Source organism: Phyllostomus hastatus, unplaced genomic scaffold (genome assembly GCF_019186645.2).
Source record: "Phyllostomus hastatus isolate PE091 unplaced genomic scaffold, TTU_PhHast_1.1 phas_contig_86, whole genome shotgun sequence".
Lineage (NCBI taxonomy): Eukaryota > Metazoa > Chordata > Mammalia > Chiroptera > Phyllostomidae > Phyllostomus > Phyllostomus hastatus.
In genome coordinates this window covers 19,639,784-19,660,554 of record NW_025333977.1, presented here as the reverse complement: position 1 = coordinate 19,660,554, position 20,771 = coordinate 19,639,784, and the positions used below count along the sequence as shown (strand labels likewise).

Here is a 20,771-nt window from a genome sequence, read left to right as displayed (position 1 = left end):
TAAGGTGTGACTTTTTTCTGCCTTTCTAGTTCCTTGTATTAAAAATATTCCACACATATGCACCCCACCCCATATACACACAGATACATTTTTTAAATACCTACATGAGTGCCTTTATCACTTTAGGAGAGAAGTACAGTCAGAACTAAGAAGTAAAAACCCAGCCTCACTTCATGTCTATGCTATTGCTTTCCAAACACTGCAGAGCACAACACTGCCCATGTCTGGGGGAGGGAGAGATCCCATTGGAGCACAAGTCGACTGGGAGAAGGGTGGCCTGTGTGGTTTTGTGTGTATGTGTGTTCGGTTCCTTATCTTCAACTTATGATTCCTCGCCCCTGAAAAATGTTACTCAGACCATATTGGACCATAAAAGATGCCTGCACCTGTATTTATAATTATGTGAATTTTTATAGATTTTTAGATGCTATAAAACCAATTGCATAGGTGTCTTTTAATAGTGATATTTATACTAGGAAGTTATTTATACAAATTCTGACTTTGTTTAATGTAGCATGGGAAACTAACATCTGCCTTAGATATTTTTTCCTGTTTCCTGTAATTCAAATTCTAATTTGCATGTGCTTAAAAAAGGTTAAGCATGTTCCAGTAAAACTAGCTAATGCATGAAAGCAGTCTTCCTATTTTTTCTAACTTGTATTTAGGTATAATACTTTTGTTTATTCTTCCAGTGAACCCTAATGCCTACCCATGAGTGATATCTTTTTCCCTCTTCAAATTGTGCAATTTCTATGCAGACTCAAGTTGCAGAATACAAACAGCTGAAGGATACTCTGAACAGGATTCCGAGCTTTCGAAAAGCAGAACCAGCAGAGCGGCTGAGTGTTACTCAGGTGGCACATTCTCCACAAGGTGACAGCACAGTGAGGGAGAAGAACCCAGCCAGAGAGCCACAGCAGGTGAGAGGCTGGTGACCTATGTATGGTCAGGTCACTCTCCCTGTCAAGCTGTCATCAGGTAAACTGCTTTTCCTGCAGAACATGCTTTTCCTGCAGAACAACGGTTCTTAAATTTCAGCGTATATCAGAGCTCCTAGCAGGGTTGTCAGAACAGAGATTGCTGGACCCCAGCTCGGGGTTTTCCGATTCAGCTAATTTGAGGTGAGGCCTGAGGATTCACATGTCTGATCCAGCTGGTCTGGGGAGTGCACTTTGAGAACGACTGCAGCACTTTCTGGGAAAGACACAGTGGATGTGTCTTTATACACATGGGTTTATTTGTTTGAAAAGGGTTGTGGTGTCCTGGGATTTTTTAAAGGGTTTGTTTTTGTTTGCTTGTTTGTTTTTAGAGTAAGAAGCTAAATGATCATGAATATCTAGTGTGATAATCAGCCCACTCAGATATTGAAGTGGATGATATATTTGAATTTGATGCAGTGCTAAGCCCACGTAGAACATGCCAGAATCGGCATTGAAGGATCTTTATGAAACTGCCGAGGCTGTGAGTGCTGCTGTCACGACTGGCTTTTTTATGTTCCTGTTCTTAAAAACTAAGCCTTGCTTCAGAGTCTCTGATAAACAGGACATCAGAAATAGTGTCACCCTAGTCATTAATTCTTACAAGTTGATTTTGCAAATCCGGGTGTAATAAAAATAGCAAGTGCGGTGACGTTTTCCCTGGCACAGTTGTTCAGTGAACGTTGGAGCAGACTTGCCCCCACGCTCCCATCCTAGGGGGATGAGTAAGTGATGAGAGTGGACTTCCTGTGCATCTTTGGCCCTCACAGAGCATTTTTTCACAGACAGGACTGTGTCCTCATGGACCCTTGTTTCGTCTGGGTCTCAGGTTACTACTCATGTATGAAAACACAGCCAGAGCCCTGGCCGGGGAACTGGTTTTATTCTCTGCCCTAGTTGACTAACAGTCTACCAGGCTCATCTTTTAACGATTCAGAGCTTCAGTTTTCCCACCTGTCAGGTGGAGATAGTTGTTTTCTGCTCTAAGCTTTCGCCCAGGGATATCGTGGAGATAAATGACAGGCAGCTGAGAGCACTTCGTGCTCTTTAGAGAAATATTTCATGTCAACCCAGGACAGTATTATGTCACACCGGCCAGGTATGTGAGGCTGCTGGTAAAATGTACATCTCCAAAAGTTTTCCTCAAATGTCCAAGAAAGGACATTTCATGTAGGTTTATTCATTTATTTATACCATCCATCTTCTCAATTACACTCCTGTGAATTTAAGGAGAGGCCTTCATATTTATTTCAGTTATGGGAGAGCAGTCTGACCAAAGAAATTATCTTTTTTGATAAACAAAGAGGCGGGGAAAGGAGTCAGGAGCACTCCTACTGACATTATATAATCTCTGTTTTGCCCCTCTTTTCTAAGTAATGAAGACTATATAAAAATTTCTGAAACTTACAGGGAAAGTGGATTTAATCAGTTAATTTTAGAAAAGGGGTGCTCTTTAGACACATCATTTTGTGTTGTTGTTAAGGTTCCAAGTTTTCTGTATTAATAGTACAAAATACAAAAGCCTTTCTCTGGTTTACAAAAAACCCTGTACTTTAATGCATATGAATGGGGTTATATTGTTTCTGGTTAATGGGCACTATTTTTAGCTAATGTGGATGTTCATTAGTAAAGGCATTCTATTTTTTTTATTAGCTAATAAAAAATAAACCCGACTCATCCTCTATTTGAGCTCATCCTTTTCCAATTATTAAGACAAAATTTGCATTCAAGGAAAGTATGCAAATGTTTCATCACTAAGTTTTTTTCCCCTTTTTATTCTATGGGAAAAGAAGGGCTAGATTGCTTTTGATGTCAAGGCCTGCTGACATGTGGTCACTTACAGGCTTTACTTCTAGGTCATTGGCTGTATCCTCTCCCAGATGAAGCTTTGCTTATGCTGTCTCTACTTGATAGGTTGGATTACACAGTGAGAAGAGTTGGATGGCTCCATTGAAGCCAGGCTTTCTAGTCAGGACTCTGTATTTCTAGACGCTAGGATTTCCCTTATGTTGTAACCCCACAAATGTGTTTGTAAGTAAATTATGTCACTGCTTATGAAATGGGAGAGTGTCATTTCCAGGGTTCTGTTTGACCTAGGTGTCTCGAAATGATCACGTGTGGCAGAGGCATGAAGCCAGGCCTGGAAGAACAGAAGAAACGAAACCTTCCCCTGCCACTCGGAGGGAAGCAGAATTTCAGGCTCCAGCAGAGCAGAGCCAGCAAGAAGTGGAAGCCAGAAAGCCAGAGGAGCACCAGGTGGAGGAGGAGCACAGGAAGGCCCTGGAGGAGGAGGCGATGGAGCAGGTTGGACAGGCTGAGCACCTTGAGGAGGAACACGATCCGTCCCCCGAGGAGCAGGACCGGGAGTGGAAGGAAGAGCGTGACCGGAAAGAAGACGCCAACCTTGTGGAAGGGCGTGCTCACGCCCAGGGAGGCGGTCATGCCCTTCAGGTGGGCGCCCCTTCGGCCCGGCCTGCTGGGAGAGGATGCGAGGCTTCGTTTTCAAATACTAAAGGGAAAAGCTTCCCTAGATATGACAGTCTCTAAAATAACAATGCGAGTGATTTCACTGAATGTTACATGCACGGACGTAAGTTTTCTCATGTGATGGTCATAGTAGAGCCACTTCCACACCTAAACAATACCTTTGGAGAAAGAAAGAGTTGTGGGTGTGTGTGTGTGTGTCAGCATGGGTCCACAGTGCACAGTGCAGGGGACCCGTGCTCATGTCCCTTTCACAGGGTAGCACAGGGGGAGCCCCTGCCTGGGCCCCTGACTTTCTGTGATCAAAGGTCTTGTGCTGCTCACTCACTCTCCAGTGTATGCTGGCTCTTGCCCATTCACCTTCAAGGTGGTTATTAAGTTATCAAAAACCCGATCTTATTGCTTAAGGACATTCCACTAGCTGAGCATGTTTAACCTCTGCTCAGTCGGGGGACCGACTGAGCATGCCCCTCTCACATAAGTAAGATTTCTATAAATCATTTAGTATATTTATAAATGGTACTTTCAGAGGACTTAAAGCAACACTGAAGGCAGCGAGGCGCCTTTCTTCCCCTGTCTCTAAGCTGATACTTGACAATAGGCTACCTGGTCTTTGCATGGATGCTGAAGCTATGTTTATTTATAACTGAAGCTGTTACTGGCCTTGAACTTTCCAGGGCTTCAAGCTGCTTGAGACTTCAGGCTGAGTAGGTGTGAAACCCTCTGCAGCTGCACTCCAGTGCCGCAAATTTAGCATCAAGAAGCCTCTCCCAGTTTTGTGGCCTTTGTGGCTTTCTTCAAAAGTGATTCCTCGCTGGGTGTGCTTGCATCAGCTGGGGGATGGAGGAGAGAGTGGTGGGAAGCAGAGTTTAGGAATTCCTGTGTCAGACTTTCTTTTGATCAGAAGGCACCATCTTCTCTGTTTCTCGGAAGAAAATTGGTTCTCTGCTCTTCTGCCCTAATCTGAAATTTCACTCTTTGGGTGATGTTTCGCCTGAGATTGGGACATTGCTAGTTAGTTAGAGTCACTCAGGGTGTCAAACTCATTTTCACTGAAGGCCACATCAGCCTCTCAGTTGCCTTCAAAGGGCTGAATGTAATTTTAGGGCTGTATAAATGTGACTACCCTTTAACTAGGGGTAAAGAGCTTGGCACTGCCACTGGGTAGAAACAAGGTGCTGAGCTGGATAAAACAAGGTGGCCCGAGGGCCTTGTGTTTGTCACCTGTGCCCTAGGTTTTTAGTCTAAAGCTCACAAATTGCCCTGATGAATGTAAGGTCACCGAGTTCCCACTTACAGCAGGGCCTTTTGAATAGAAGTTTAATTAAGGTTCAAAACTCATTTCTTCTATTTGCCCTCTTCCTTTTAAGAGGGAGCACATTGAAAACTGGCCTTAAAGCCAATAAATCGGGAGGGTCAGTTGCTAAGAAGCCAAGGGCTATTCACAGGGAGTTGGAAAGTAGGAGTGCCAGCACTGGGTGACCCTTGAATGTCGTGTCTCATCACAGTTCATCTGACAGAGGGCCTCATGAGAAACAGAGGGAGATTTCAGAGGAACTGACTGCTTCCGCTCAACTCCAACTCACTTTTCCCCAGGTGCATTCTTCAGCTGAGCCGGTTACCAAGTTCCAATCGCCCTATGAGGAGCAGCTGGAACAGCAGAGACTAGCGGCGAGGCGTGCAGAGGAGGCCCAGCGGCTGAGAGAGCACCAGGAGGCCCTGCACCAGCAGAGGCTGCAGGAACACTTGTTGAGGCAGCAGCAGCAGCAGCAGCAACAGCAGCTTCTCGCGCAGGAGGTGGCCCAGCAGAGGCTGGCGCGGCAGGAGGAGGGGAGAGCACAGCACCCGGAGCAGCTACGGTAGCCTTCTGCGGGGTGTGAGGGCCCCTGCTCCAGTCTCTATGAGCAGATGGAAGACAGCTTTGTTCATTTATTGTCCATGAACATGAGGGGCTCGCATTGCTCTTATAGCTGAGGCAGAATTAAGTTCCAAATATTTCATCTTAAAAATAATCAGCCTTTTTGTGTGTGCTTAAAAGTGATAGTGTAGGTCTCAGCATAACCTAGCAGGTTTTGTGCTAACTTTATTTTACCATTTGAAAGGTAGTTTATCTTTTCTAAGGTATCTTTTGAAGTATATCCAGGGCTTTTATTAAAACTTAGTTGGCTAACTTTTTTAAATAAGTTTTTATGGCTTTAAAAAAGTTGAAAAATTAGTTTATTACTGTCTTTCAAGATAAATGACGTACGTCAAACTGTGCTGCTTAATTTGTGTTGCTGAGTTGATGATGTCTGTGCCCCTTGCAGGCAGCAAGCTCATTACGATGCTGTGGATAATGATGTCGTTCAGGGAGCAGAGGACCAGGCCATGCAGGAAGAAGGAGGTGGTAAGGCTCCTTGGGTGATGGATGCTTTAATAAAGTTGCTTGGTAATATGCGCCCACTCAGGGTTCCACGCACGCCTGAGTCTGTGCAGAGAGACCTGTGTTCCGTGTGTCTTTGGTTGTTGTGTGTTTCTTCCTTCTCCCAGACAGTGCGAGATGGTGGACACAGTAGCCCAAGAAAATGTTCCCCTGTAACACTTTAGAGTGGAAAGGAAATAGTAGTTTCAACTTTTGGATACTAGTTACTTCTGACATGTTATCATAGGACTGTTAAGACTTTGGGAAATTTCTTCATTTTCTCCTTGCCTTGGAGGCTTTTGGATCATTGCCTTAAAAGTTTTCAAAAATTAAGCCGATAGTAACTTTCCGTTGTAGTGTGCATCGGGCATGTAATTTATCGAGTGTGGCTCTTTCTGTGATAATAGAACTGGACAGTAACTGTCTCTCTGACAACACTAAGATGCATATCCTTCCTAACAAGTCTAAAGAAGAGGGATTACCCGAACTCCCTCTCTAGCCTGTTCTGATATTTTATAGCCCTCAGAGTCAAGAAATTGTTTTCCTTCTGTTCCCTGCGCAGCACTTGAAGCTCTTTTGTTCTGTTATCAGAAAGATTAGGGAATGGTGTGTTCACTTCTTTACTTAATGAGTCCCCTGGTGCACTTGAAACCTATGGTAAGTTACCCTGTGTCCTTGTTTTCCACAGGTTAAATCTTCTCCATCTATGTAACCTTTCCTCTTATAGCTTACCAAAAAAGTTATTTGTTCTCTTATATGCTCTTATCTAAATTCACTCTATCAAAAAATATTTTTTCTAAAAGCAGCTAGTGAGTGTCTGTGTATGATGTGGACGTACCTGGGCTGTGGCCCTCATCCTCCCTGTGAGTCAGAGGTCACAGGATGGGCGCTGTTTGTGTTTCTGTTCCACATGTGGGGTTGTTCTTTCCTTTATTTCCTGAAACAGTGTCCATTTCTACTCTTGGTACCTTGCTATTTCCTCCAATATTACCTGAAATTAGTTGGTAATTTTAGCAATATCCAGTTGACTGGGATTTAATTGGGAGAGTTTTGATTGTTTTTTTGCACAGAGGGGCGGGGGCGCAGTGAATGGCAGTCTGTCTTATAAACATTGTTTCCGAGAGTTAGAATGCTGCTACTCACCGTCACGTCTCCTTACACACACACTCAGGGAGAGGACATGGCGTTCTTCGGAAAAGCGAGACGGGCGCTTATTTTGAGTTAACCTAGCTGGAGGAGAGACTGAGTGAAGGGTCTCTGGAAAAGCCTGCTGGTGGTGGCTTTGGTTTTGGGAATGGAAAGAATCCCGTCTGGTTCTTCTGGGCTGATGTCGATTTCTTCGATTTGCTAGCCTATGAGAGAGACAACCAGCACCAAGATGAGGCCGAAGAAGACCCGGAGAATGGACACGTGCCCCAGGAACAAGGGCTGCCTGAAGCTGACCCCGAGTCCGAGGCAGATGTAAGTGTCCCCTCTTCTGGTCATGCCACTCAGCACCTCACAAGGCAGAGAGGAAACTTGAAGGTTTGCCTGACACCGTGCCCTCACTCCACACAGGCCTGTTACTTCCTCAGCCCCAGAGGAGGGCACCTGGCACTACTATAGGATGTGAGCAACATCGTTAACTGTAAAACATGGTGGGGGCGGACGATGAGAAGGGGTTAAACTTTGGGAAAACATCAAAGGGTTCTTTCTCTGATGACTTTTAGATTAGTGAATTAAAATTTACAAAAAGTAAAAGCAAAACTGAAAGGCATTGTAACAGGTAGTCATTCTGAAGGATGAAAAAGAGGCAAGTGTGGGAGCTGGAGCGGGAACCAGAGAAAGGAAATTAACTGTTAGTGGGCATGGCGAGCAGTCTGCTAGGGCGTTACATGTGTCCCGTGACTGCAGTTTCCCAGTAGTCAGTGACTGTTTTAATAGACATGTGGATTAGAATGTATGGTTTGAGAAGCGGAAAAAATTGCTCAAGTACCAGGATGCTATGTCGTGTTTACCAAAAAAGGACCACGACTCCCAGTTCTGCTGGGTGGTCTGGGGCCTCGGCCTTGCCTCTGAGTATGGCAAGCCATGTTGCGTGGGTGTGTTCTTGTGCTTAAGTGTGTATGATTTTTACAACTTACTTTAGCTCTCCTGTCATCTTTCACTAGTAAACCAACCACCACGTTTATAAAGTTTAGTCTGTGCTGTCCTGTGGGCCCAGCACATATTATATTGACCTGGTGGATTGAAAAAGGGCTCCATATCTTTCCTTGATTACTGTTGAGAAAGTCTTCCTGATGGCTGCTTAACGCCACCTTGATGGAAACGGCTTTCCCTCACATGGAGAGAAGGCGCAACACATTCTCCCGCCAGCCCCGGAATTAGCACTGTGAAAGTGTGCTCCAGGGAACCCTAGCCCTGAAATGCTTTCAGGAAAGAGCAAGAGCTATAGAGAGCAGGAGAGTCTGAGAGAGCCAGAGACTGTGAAAGAGCAAGGGAGGGTGCATGAGAGAGCAGCGAAGTGAGTGTGCAGAAGCCTGGGGGCGTGCCGAGAGGGTGAGTGTTCAGTCCGTGACCTTGGGGGACTGCTGTGTGTACCTGACTCTGTACTCTTTCCCGACCTCAGTCTACTCGTTCTGGAGAGCACACTGGGAAGCACTGGCCTTCCCGCCATACCTCCTTTTAATTAGGAATCGTTAACCTGCTTGTCCTTCTCTTTGTCTTAATCCATTTCATTTCTTTTTCCTTATGTTTTTAAGATTTTATTTAATTATTTTCAGAGAGAGGGAAAGGGAAGAGAAAGAAAGGAAAGGAAACACCAATGTGAGAAAGGAACAATCTGTCGGTTGCCTCACACACTCCCATTCCGGGACCTGACCCACAACCAAGGCATGTGCTCTGACCGGTAATTGAACCAGTAACCTTTCAGTTTGTGGGGTGATGCCCAACCCCCTGAGCCATGCCAGTCAGGACTATTTTTTTCTTTAATAACTTTTTCTATTTTTCAGTTACATTTGATGTAAAATATTACATTAGTTTCAGGCATACAACGTATGATTAGACATTTATGTATGACTTACAAAGTCATCACCCGGATAAACCTAGTACCCATCTAACACCATACACAGTTATTATAATATTATTGACTATATTCCCTGTGCTGTACTTTACATCCCCGTGACTATTCTGTCTAAGTCCCAATTGTACATCTGAATCCCTTCACCGTTTTCCAACCTCAGGGAGGTAGAATTGATCATCTAGTTATTTTATTGGGCTATAACCGCCCTGCCTGTGAAGTCTTACTTATTACTTGGTCAGAGTTGGAGGTAGGGTGTATATTTTTTTATTAAGTTTCACAAGAGCTTTGGTCCTTTTTTTCTTGAATAGAATATGTGACTTTTTTTTCTATTTCCACACGAATTATTGATAATGCACAAAAAATGCATATAAGAGATGGTGAAGCAACTGGAGCTTAGTGTGCAGGTAATGGTTTCTCACACTGAGAGAAGTGTCATTTGCACTTGAATGAAGTGTGCTGCCAGGGATGCACAGAGAGTGATTCAGCAGAGACTGCAGTGAGCTCTCCAGCACGTGTAAGGCTCCCAAGCGAACTGAAGTAGAATCAAGTCTGGAGAACGCAGAAGGGGACTAAATCTTACTCTGAGGCATCCCCATCCCTGGGAAGTGTTGGCGTCTTCAGTTAAGTGTCCCATTGGTGACACTAGAGTGATGGGGAGGCATGCACCAGCAGCGCCGTGTCTGCTGAGCTCAGGCGTTATATCTGAGTCTTTATGAGGTCATGTTTCATTTTGAAAGGCGCTTTGGGAGCTTAAGTGGAAAATCGAGATAATTCTAAAGTTGGTAGGTAATATGGAGGGAATGCGTTGAACACAGGAACTGAGCTACTTGGGAGGAGGGGGTGGGTCGAGGGAGATATTTTTCTTTTCTTTTTTTTTTTTAAAGACTTTATTTATTTTTTATTTTTAGAGAGGGAAGGGAGGGAGGGGAGAGAGAGAGAGAGAGAGAGAGAGGGAGAGGGAGAGGGAGAGGGAGAGGGAGAGGGAGAGGGAGAGGAGAGGGAGAGGGAGAGAGAGAGAGAGAGAGAGAGAAACATCAATGTGCGGTTGCTGGGGGTTATGGCCTGCAACCCAGGAATGTACCCTGGCTGGGAATCGAACCTGGGACACTTTGGTTCCTAGCCCGCGCTCAATCCACTGAGCTATGCCAGCCAGGGCGAGGGAGATATTTTTCAAAATAATAATTGCCGATTGGGTTAGCTGGGCTCTTGTTCTCCTGTCCCTGGCCAGCACAGCGTCTCCCAGGGTCCCGACAGTACTCGTTATAAAGAAATGTGATCCATGCATCCGTACTAGAAGTCATTCATTTACTTTTGAACTAGCCCTCTTCCTATCTCCTTTCCAGGCCCCTCCCTCTTTGGTCCTTTCCGGTGTCGGCCTTATTTTTCTTCGGCTGCTTTTTCACCCACTTACATGTAAATGGCTTGGAAGGGAAAGCTTGTCCCCATAAAAATCAGCACACCAGTACATGAAGTTACCGTTTGCTGATCTGAATCTTCCATTTTAATTATTTCTCCTACTTGGGCTCTTGGTTTTTATTAACTATTTTTCTCATGCCTATTTAGTCATGCTCTCTTACTTGTGATAGTGAAGTTTTGAGGACCAATTTGGAAACACAGAAAAGAAGTGCCAGTCATATTTCATTCTGACTCATCAGCCTCCAACAAATAAGGCAGGGGTTTTCTCTTTTGACAGTGGGATGTGTACTCGTGCGTCTTGGCAAGGATGGCCCTGCACCATCCGGTGAAGATGATTTCATTTTCTGCCCGTGGGTGGCCTTTCAAATGAAATTAAACTTGATCCTGGATTTCAAAGTGGTGGTTGCTTTTTATTAAAATTTTACAGAGGGCAGCTGTAGAGGATATAAACCCAGCAGATGACCCTAATAATCAAGGCGAAGATGAATTTGAGGAAGCCGAGCAAGTGAGAGAGGAAAATTTGCCAGATGAAAATGAAGAACAGAAGCAAAGTCCTGAAAAGCAAGGGAATGCGGAAATGGAGGAGCATTTGGTGGTAAGCAGAGGCCTCTAGGGAAGGCGGCTTTATCCTGGGTATTTTAATAAATGCCTAGTTTATGCAAAAGATTAGTCATAACCTACATTGACAGACGGTCTGCCTCTTTGGCTAGTTTTCAAGCCATTATATGAAATGATGTGTCTGCACTCAGAGAGTGACGGGCGGCCTGGGCTTTTTGTGTTGGGAATGATTACTCATTATTTCCTGGCCACCAATGCATTGAAAGTACACTTTTCATGGCGGCATGCTTGTTCTTTGAGCACTATAAAACACATCTCCAGTGTTCAGTAACCAGAGCCTCCCCTCTTGTTTCAACAGATGGCAGGAAACCCGGACCAGCAGGAGGATAATGTTGATGAGCAGTACCAGGAGGAGGGAGAGGAGGAGGTAGGACGGTGGAATGCAGGAGGCTGATCACACTAACCTTAAACAAACCTCAGCGGCATCGGCTCTGATACGTCTTTTATGGAGATGTTCAGAAAGACTTAGGCAGGACAAGACTTAGGCAAGAGGAAACAGACCATGGCTGTGAGGCAGGGGTTAGAAGATCACAATAGCAGGGTGATGGAATCCCCTCTCTCCTGTTCTAAGTAGGAAGTTTGAATGAAGAAGACATTTGGCCTCTCAGAAACAGTGCACCCAGGTGTATGTGAGCTCCGTGGGGCTGTTTTTTCCCCCCGTACGTTCCCTCGTAAAAGAGAGAGCAACAAAGCTCTGCACACCGAGGGAGCCTGGCCTGACCCCGTGACTTTCTCTGTGGGCGTGGCCACTGTCTGCCCCACAGTGTCTGTCAGGTACCCTTCACACCCTGTGGACGTTTAAAAAACAAAATGTGTGGTCTCTGCTTTTAGGCTTTTCCATTCCAAGAATTTGGTATCTTAATTAAATTTAACAATATAAAGAAGAAAAATACGTAAGGGCTCAGTTGAGTGAAATACATTTTGTTGGGATTTTAATCCCTGTTGTTTTAATTTGCTTTTTTATTATAAACTTTAGCATGTTGTTGTTAGTTAGGTTTGGAGCATCACGGTGCCCTGTTTGGTGACTGACTGAGGGGTGCTGTCAGCTGTAGCTGCCTTGTCACCGCACTTGACTGTACGGACTACTGAAGTACTTGGGGACATGACATGGATGAGGCTGAGGGCCCCCTGTTTAGTTTCTCTCTGGACCAGTAAATGCTCCAGCATATTAAATCCCTGTGTTAGAGGTGCCTGCCTCTCAGCTAGGCATCTTGCTAGTGTGTGTGGCTTTGGCCCTAAAGGGCACCATATGAGAGGATGGACAAATGGCAGCCCGGACAGACCACCCTACCTCCCAAGACCCTGCGCACAATACCTGTGCTGCTGCACTCACACACACAGTTCCCTCAACGAGGTCTGCTTTCTTGTTTTTATTGCATTTGTCCTCTTTCAGAGCCAGTGCTAAAACGTGTGCTTGTACCAGGAAGAGGAAAGGATGCCGTGCTCCACAGCCCCGGGCAGCACGCATCTCCAGGCACGTGCGCTCAGACAGGCTTGATCTTTCCATCCTCTCTTTTCTCATCCTATTCAAGAGCCTGAGCTGTCTTATCAGAAGAGAGCACTGGAGAAACTAGCATCCTTAAATATTAAGATGTTTGGCAAGAAAAAGATATTCATCTGGACTTTTCTTAGAACAGGATGTCTAGACGAATATTACTTTATTTTATTTTGGCAGATGCCAGGAATCTTTTGAGAGATTAAAAGGAAAGAGGTTCACCTTGGCTTCCTTTTAAAAATTCAGAAGGGTAAACATAAAATTTTAATCAGTATTTACTGATGATTTCTTTATTCCTGTGTTATAGCAGTTAAGGCAAAGAAGATAAATCCTGTGATCCAATAGGGATTGAGGATAAAAAGTAAAGAAAGATGGGGGTGGGGTGGGGAGAATGGTAGCCAGGCAGCAGGTTAGAGTCCCTCGCACGGCAGCCACTCCCTCCGGCCGAGGCTCTTCCTCCCTCCAGTGGGGGGAACTGACCAGGAGCCTTTCCCTCTCCCTGCACCAGGCCCTGGTCCTGCTTCTCTTTGGCCAGTTCCCTGCCCAGAATTCCCAGGTCAGCATCTCTGTGCCCACTTGCTAACCCGTCTCCCGTAGGCTCTGGGTTGCCACACCCCTTCACTCAGGCCTGTTGCCCAGTGAGCTCTCCGAGGAAGCCCAGTGTGCCTTTCTTCTTTCCCTGGGTAACTGTCTTCTCCGCCCCCTGAGCGTCCCTCGTTCAGGCTGTGTTGTCCTTTTCTGGTGGTTCCTGAGATGATCGTTATTGGATCTCCCCACCCCTTTCCATTGTTCCCAGTTCTCCCCATGAGGAGGGTGGAGAAGAGTGGCTCCCAAATACCATTCAAGGACTAGTTACAGTTAGAGACAAAGTTCTCAGCAGGGTATAGCAAAATGGGAAACATGAAAGGAGTCACAGTGTGGGAGAACCCACATATTGTTGTTTGTCAGTGACGGTGTGTGAAACACCGAAAACCATAGAATACTGTGTAATGTACATTGTTCTTATCTCCATCCAGCCTCAGGGTCTCCTGGCTGACCCAACCAACCACTGGGATGTGAGCCTCACTGCTCTTGCCGGTGCCCCTCCCCTTGGGAGGAAGTGCATCTTGCTAGGGCAATCAATACCTGTTCAGAGGTGCAGCACCTCAGACTTGGGACTTCACCTGTTCAGAGTAAAGGACCCCAAACCAGTGTGATTTTTAGGAAATGTGCACTGTCCCCACCTTTTGTCTTAGTGCAGTGTTAGTCGCCCTTCAAAGACAGGGAGATGATGGCCATGGACCAGCCTTCACTGTTGGTTGTTTGGCATTGTTTGAGGGAAAGATACTCATATGGTGAGCCCATTGTGTTGCTAACTTAGCAGGTTATCTACTTATGAGCAAACTAGACAAATTATGACATTGCCCAAAAAGTGCTCTGTGTGCTTTAAAATTAAATGTTCAAAAAATACAGAGATTGAATGACTGCTTGAAAGCGCTAATTGCTCAGTTTCCCCAATACAACTGAAAACAGACCAATCTGAACCCTCGAGAAAGCAAGCACAAGGTGATTTACTTGGCTGCCAGTAGTGGTACCACCGGCCTGTGCATCGCCACATCAGGAACCTGTCCAGATGGCAAAAACTCTTCTGCAAAACATCCCTTAGCCAGCAGGGGTGCCCACCACCCCCGCTGACTGAGCCGAAGGCCTTTTCTTGGTCACATTCCATCCACCTGTTTGGATCCTGATGTTTCTGACTACTTACAGTTCAGCCTTCTGGTTCGTGGCTCCTCCCATAACAGCTTCGATGGATAAAAGAAAGGCATTGATTGATACAGGGACAGGGACAGGGGTAGCTGGCCAAAGCCCACCTCAGTTTTAGTGGATCTGTTTTGTTTTGGCTATTTATTAAACTTCACCACACCACATGGGGACCATTTCTAAAAGGCTTAAATAATATCAGAGTTCAGTGAACAAAAATGAGTAATGAGGAGCAGTGTTGGGAAATCTTTAACAAAATGTTTGTGTCAGCTTTAATGGGATACTAAAGAGGGTCAAATGTGGAAGGCACAATTGGTGTATTTACATCATAAAAAAATGCTAACAGTTGGCTTCTGGTTATTAGTCCAAGCATATTTTAAAATTAGAAATTCCATGTCATTTTTTTTCCTTTTCCGTAATGCCTCTAAGATGAATTTGAATTACAGTACTTTTTCCCCAACCATGAAAAATATGTTACTAGAATAATAATGTGTATTTATAAATCTAAACAATTATAAGATTTTCATCTGTGGGTTCCCTAAATTAAAGAGTGATTTAAATGAGTACTTCCCACATCTGATTATATTGATATATGGTAAGCAACCTGAATTTTCTGCAACAGATCCCAAGGTAAGAAAAGAAAGAACTCATAATATTTATCACTCTAGCCAATATCCATGGCACTCAAGCAGGTGGCTCTCAGTGCTTGCTGTGGCGAAGAATCACCTTGGAGGGTGTGTGAAAAATACAAAGACTGGGTCTACCTTACCCTTGGAGATTGTGACCTTGTCTGTGTGGTGGACCTTGCAGTCAGAGTTGTACCCAAGCCCCTGGCTGATTGATGCTGGTGTTCCAGGAGCACCCTGTTTACAGACACAGCTCTAGGACAGATGGTTGCAGGGGGGACTTGGAAAGTCTGACCCTCCTGAAACTTCTGTGCAAATTATGTGTATCTATACCTATTTGCTAACAACTTTCTTACCAAAGTCATAAAAAGATCTGTGATTCCCCATACCCCAGAGAGTCATCCAACTCTTTATTTTACAAATAAGAAATTTGAGCTTCAGTGAGATTGGCTAAATTTTTAAAGGTCACACAGCTTGTTATTATTAAACCATGACTAGAGCCCACCAAGGTCTTATTTTAAAGTACATGCAGTATACACTCATGCATGTAACTAAATAGTGGATATGGGCCAGTTGTTAGAAGTTAGGAAATGCTGAAGGAATGATAAAATTAGAGCGTCACCTTCTGTAGCCCGTAAATTAAAGCAATTGATGTAAGAGCTGTCATCAGTGGATGATATTACTATTGAACGGAAGTTGGAGAATTTCACCATGGAGGGTCAGGCTGTCACCATCAGGCTCACTGAACAATCCTAGCCTCACTAAGCGTGGGACAAACGTTATGTACCTCCTCATGTGATGAAAACATGAAGTCAATAGCATCACCGCTGAAAAATCCTTGCTTTGCAAATTGAATGTGAATTCACTCAAGCCTTAAGCTAACTTACTTTCATAAGAAATGTGGGGGCTGAAGTAATGCGTTAAGTGATGCCTTAAAGAAGCAAGTAAATCAGTAATATGGAGGAGAAAAGAGGAGAACCTAAGTTAGGAGTGGCCTTTGTTTGGATGATGACGAGAACAAACCAACCATCAATAGACATTTCTAAGACAATCAGGACAGTGTAAGTATGGACTGGACACTAGGCGATGCCATGGAATTATTTATCAGGTGCTTTAATGGCACTATGGTTACATAAGAAAAGCTCATTGCTTTAGAGATGCATACTGAGATGGGTAGGGATGAAATTATATGACGTGTAGAATTTTGAAGAATAATTCATCACAAAATAAAAGCAAAAGGTGATGCAAGTGTGACAACTTTGTGATGACTTTTGAACCTTGGTGATGACTATAAGGAATTCATGAAATTATTTTCTTTTTGTGTGTATGCTTGAAAATTTTTATAATAAAAACAAATGACCTCATTGTTAATATAGCCAGGAGAGCTGCAGAACCAAGGTTTTAGTCCGGGTTTGTCTAACCCCACAGTCAGTGTGTGGCTGGCAAACTAGCAGCCTCAGCCTGTTTTGTGAGTGAGGTCTTCTTGGGATGCAGCCCTGTGTTTCTATTTGCATGTTGTCTGAGGCTGCCTCTGCAGTGCAGTGGTGCAGCTGGGTAGCTTCTTCACCTTTTGGGCTGAGCAAACCTGATTATTTACTCTCTGCACCCTTTATAGAAAAAGTGTGCTGACCCTGACTTTTATATCCTTTCTGCCATTCTGCGGTTTCAAGGTAGTTCCCTCCCAACCCCAACTAAGCCATGTGTAGTGTTCACCAGCTATAGAAGACATATCCATTCACTGAAATTGACCCGGACACTTGAGCAATTTAACGATGTTTCAATTAGTGAGAACTTAATATAGTTTGAAATAAGTGCTTCATCATTTTCATCACAATGTCCCAGGGAATGTTGTTATGAGGTTCTGCGGCGAAGGGCAGAACAATGTCATGGACACAGGTAGAGCCTGCTGGTGTGACGTGTATCTTCTCTCTAGCTCACCCCACCAGGACATGTGAACACAAAAGATGCTCTACACCTCTGTCCCCAGAGTGAGTTTATTCTGTGCCAGGGTAGTTGAGGGTCTGTGAGTCCAGCTGGCACTGGGCTGGGTCATGAAGGTGGGGCTCTGTCCAGGGCATCGTTGAAAGGCTATCTTTGTAGGCTCCTAACAGCCCAGGTAGGTTGTGGTTCATTTCTGTTGTACTTGGGCTGCACATCTTGAGACAGTCCTTAATTTCTTGGTCCTTAATTAGAACACCTGCATACTTCCTTTCCTTGCCCATTTCTGGGATTTTTAACACCTCCCCGCTTTGCACACCCCCGCCACCAAAAAAAATCAAGTAATTTTATGTGTTATTCTAGGAGGCTTCCTCTATACCATGGTCTTTGGAGAGATCAGGTTTTCTTCTGGTACCAGAACAACACACTATGCTTAACCATTAGTCAGCAGTTTTTTGAAAAGTATTCAAATGACTTAAACTATTTGCATATGGTATGGTTTTCAAAATAGTTAAGTTAGAAAATATCTTCTAACATTTTTCTAAATCATATATTTTGTGGAATGTGATCATTAAATAGAGATTATTTTAGCAAAAATATTTGAGTAATTTCTTTGCATTTAATTGGTATCAAGGACATAACAGTGATAATGTATATTATAGAACATTATTTAAAACACATGTCATGTCAGAACACTGAAAAGATGTAGGGATCTGAGGAAGTTTAATAACTATTCTATGAAGAAATTGAAATGATTGTGTTCTATGTTCTGGATATTTTAGCCAGAAATTTTATTCTTAATTATACATATGTATATACACATTTTTTCTCTCAGTTTTCTTCTACCTTATGTATAGGTCATGGGGTCTGTTTTCTGTGCCTTACAGAGCAGATGTTATTTGCATTGATTCATTGATTCATTCATTCTACAGTATGATTAAGCCATGTGCCAGGTATGCATCTAGACACAGCAGACAGTTGAGTAAGATTTTTTATACCAGGCGTGGTACGCATTTCTTCATAGCTAAGAGACAAGTCACATGTTTGACTTTTATCTTTTTTCAAATTTATTTTTAGTTTAATTTTGTTGCTGCTACTTTGAACTTTTTAGAAATCAGAATATGTTGTTTCAAGTGCCTAAATGATAAAAGCGTTACCTAGTATCTCTGGTTTGTTTTAGGTTCAGGAAGATTTGACTGAAGAGAAAAAAAGGGAATTGGAGCATAATGCTGAAGAGACCTATGGTGAAAATGATGAAAATGTATGTGTAGGATGTGCGTCTCTGTCGCGCCTGTTTATGCATGTGTAGGGGATCCGCGTGTGTGGTGGTCAGCACATCTGAGGTGCCGCGGAGTTTCACAGGCCAGCCGAGACTTAGGAGAAGTTGTGACAATGTGAAGATGAGGAAAGACTGTAGCACTGTTGCCTACTAGAACATTAATTGTCACTTCTTTCCTTCCACCAAAATTGAGTGACTTCTCACCTCTTTGTTTAAAAGAGGGGATTATTTGTCTCACGAACTCTGTGCCCTGACACTTTTTTTTTTTTTAACTTGAAGGCTGACGAGAAAAACAATGATGGAGAGGAACGAGAAGTTCGAGCTGACAAACGCCCCAAAGGCCGAGAAGAACACTACGAGGAGGAGGAGGAGGAGGAAGAGGATGGGGCGGCTGAGAAATCACAGCGAAGAGCTGAAATGTAGCTGCACCCCCAGTTCGCAGACAGCAGTCAGCCGACAGATTCCTTACAAGCTGCTCAAAACTAAACCTGCCTACTGAACTCTAGGATATTTAATTATTAAAATTATGTATTTAGATTTTTTAAACTTTTGTATTAGAAATGCTCATACAATTACATGATATATTTTGATAACCTAGGTTAGAGCTTCTTTTATATTCAAGCTAAACCTGAGCAAAAAGAAAAACAATAAAGCAAACCTTAGGTCCTGAATCTCGTTTTTCAAAGATTATGTGATGTTGGAAAGGACATCGATTTTGTACATTTTTCAACTTGTTTCTTCTCTCTCTTCTGGTTTCTAGGTATTCTGTTGGTTGCCTTTGATAAAATACAGGACTTCAAAATAAAGAATAGTGCAAAAATGCTGTGCAGACTTTAAGGAGAATGGCCAGTTTACTAATTGGTCCTTTTTTGAGGTTCTTGTGTATCATTCTGACAGAATTTTCACCAGTGTGTGTATCTCTGGAGTAAGATCCACTGAAAACCAACATTGTTTTCAGACTTGTCAGAAAGTTAGAAAAATATTTCACTTCACTTCAAAACATGGCTATTCTTCTTAAAAGGAATTAAATTTAAAAGTGAGATAGTACTAAAATTCATGTAACAGTATTCTGGACTTAGATATTTCAATATTCAAACAAGGTATACACCTTAGTGCATTAACCTTTTTTGAAGGACTGACACGTAGTTTAATAACTAGTTTACTGTGTGGGGGTGGTGTTTTCTACACGAGCACCATTCTGTGACTTTTCCAAAGCCACCTGGTGATATCTTTGTTTCGTTATCTGATTCCCTACATTACAAGGAAGTGTAATATACATTTCCCCTGCAAGCTCTGTGCCTCAATATGTAATCACTTTGATGACAAGTGTGAATATGAAGACATACCAAGCTATACAACTGAATGAGATTATTTTTCAAAGACTGTACAATGGTATGATAAACCTCAGTGACTTTTTTGACAGCTGGGGTTGTGTCTGCATTATGCCCACAGACAGACATTTTAATGATGATGAATTATAAAACTTACTTAAAGAAGCGAAAAATCAAAAATTTCCCTTGGGATAGAGACATTTCAGTCTCAGGCATAAAGAGTTTTAGGTATATAGAATTAGGTTATGTAATTCATGTTTGTGGTTTTGTAATACTCTCAAATTAATAAAAACATTTCCATTGCTACTGCTGTGGGATGGATGTAATTTTATTTTGTAGTGACCACACTCACATACGGCTTTGGTTGTCCCTGCTGAGTGATTGTGTATGTATGCATAGGAATGTTTCTTCAAATGTATTTTGGATTTTCAATAATCATAAAGCAAATTTTACCTTTATGTATAAAAACCCTTTATGTAATGTAAAATGTATAATATTGTACATAATATTCAGAATACAATTATTTTGGTAAATTAGTTTGTATTTTTAATGTCCCAGTTGCAGTATTTAATTATTTGAAATATTAAAACTTGGTAATAGTCAATAAAGCTATAAAAAGGAAGTGATAAAAGTTTTAAAGTATGTGATTTTTAATAGTTTGTGATTTTATAACATTCTTTTTCTTAAAAGGAAACAAATTTAAGAGGTACCAATATGTATTAATAAATTATAAAATGCCTTTCTCAACCTGTTATTTTACTTATACCTCTCTCTACTTCAATTGATGTGTGATTTTTCCCCCCTTGTCCTAAAGAAAGAGCTAAGAATTTTTTATTCGTACTAGTTCTGGGGGAAGAACAGAAACAGATACAGAAATGTTTGAGTGTCATATGCACACAAACAGCAAAAAGCAGCAATCACAAACCATACTGCTCTCAGGATGGCGTAAGTTATATGGCCGTTTTAGCTGATGTTTGGAGGAAAACCAATCAGCCAGAGCTTATCTACATCAATGAGATAAGCACAAATAAATTGTCACTTGTACTTATCTTGCCAATTAATCTATGGCTTCTGGTGCAACCAATAAGTCAAAGGATTTGGCACTATCGATGTAATCAGAAGGGAAAAAAGGCACATTTACTAGGGACAAAAACGCATTAGTACAAATACAATAACTGGATAGTTATAAGAGAGTGACTGAAAAAGATCTAGGAGTGAGAGTCTGAGCCACATGTGAGTCAGAGTGACTCATTTTATCAAGGAAAATACTGATGTTTATTGAATGTCATGGTACAGTCGGTGTGTTACTAGGACCCACTTCATCCCACACTGCTCCTTTCAACTTGGAGTTCCTCACTCCCCCGTCCCCCAACTGAGGAAATTTGTTCGAGACTATTTGACATGG

General features: G+C 42.9%; 1 protein-coding gene across 3 annotated transcripts in view; it reads left to right on the top strand.

Annotated features, from left to right (window-relative positions):
* The window catches only part of GOLIM4 (golgi integral membrane protein 4), a 68,597-nt gene extending 48,698 nt beyond the window's left edge, over nucleotides 1–19,899 (top strand). For 2 of the 3 annotated variants that reach the window (XM_045851472.1, XM_045851470.1), the window contains 9 exons: nucleotides 759–920; nucleotides 3,075–3,428; nucleotides 5,058–5,320; nucleotides 5,768–5,847; nucleotides 7,214–7,323; nucleotides 10,767–10,934; nucleotides 11,256–11,324; nucleotides 17,937–18,017; nucleotides 18,315–19,899. In XM_045851472.1, coding sequence (XP_045707428.1) covers nucleotides 759–920; nucleotides 3,075–3,428; nucleotides 5,058–5,320; nucleotides 5,768–5,847; nucleotides 7,214–7,323; nucleotides 10,767–10,934; nucleotides 11,256–11,324; nucleotides 17,937–18,017; nucleotides 18,315–18,458 — 1,431 coding nt within the window. In that variant the 3' untranslated portion in view covers nucleotides 18,459–19,899. The remainder of the gene's footprint in view (nucleotides 1–758; nucleotides 921–3,074; nucleotides 3,429–5,057; nucleotides 5,321–5,767; nucleotides 5,848–7,213; nucleotides 7,324–10,766; nucleotides 10,935–11,255; nucleotides 11,325–17,936; nucleotides 18,018–18,314) is intronic. The other variant, XM_045851471.1, reaches the window with a different exon arrangement.
* Nucleotides 19,900–20,771: the final 872 nt, after the last annotated feature.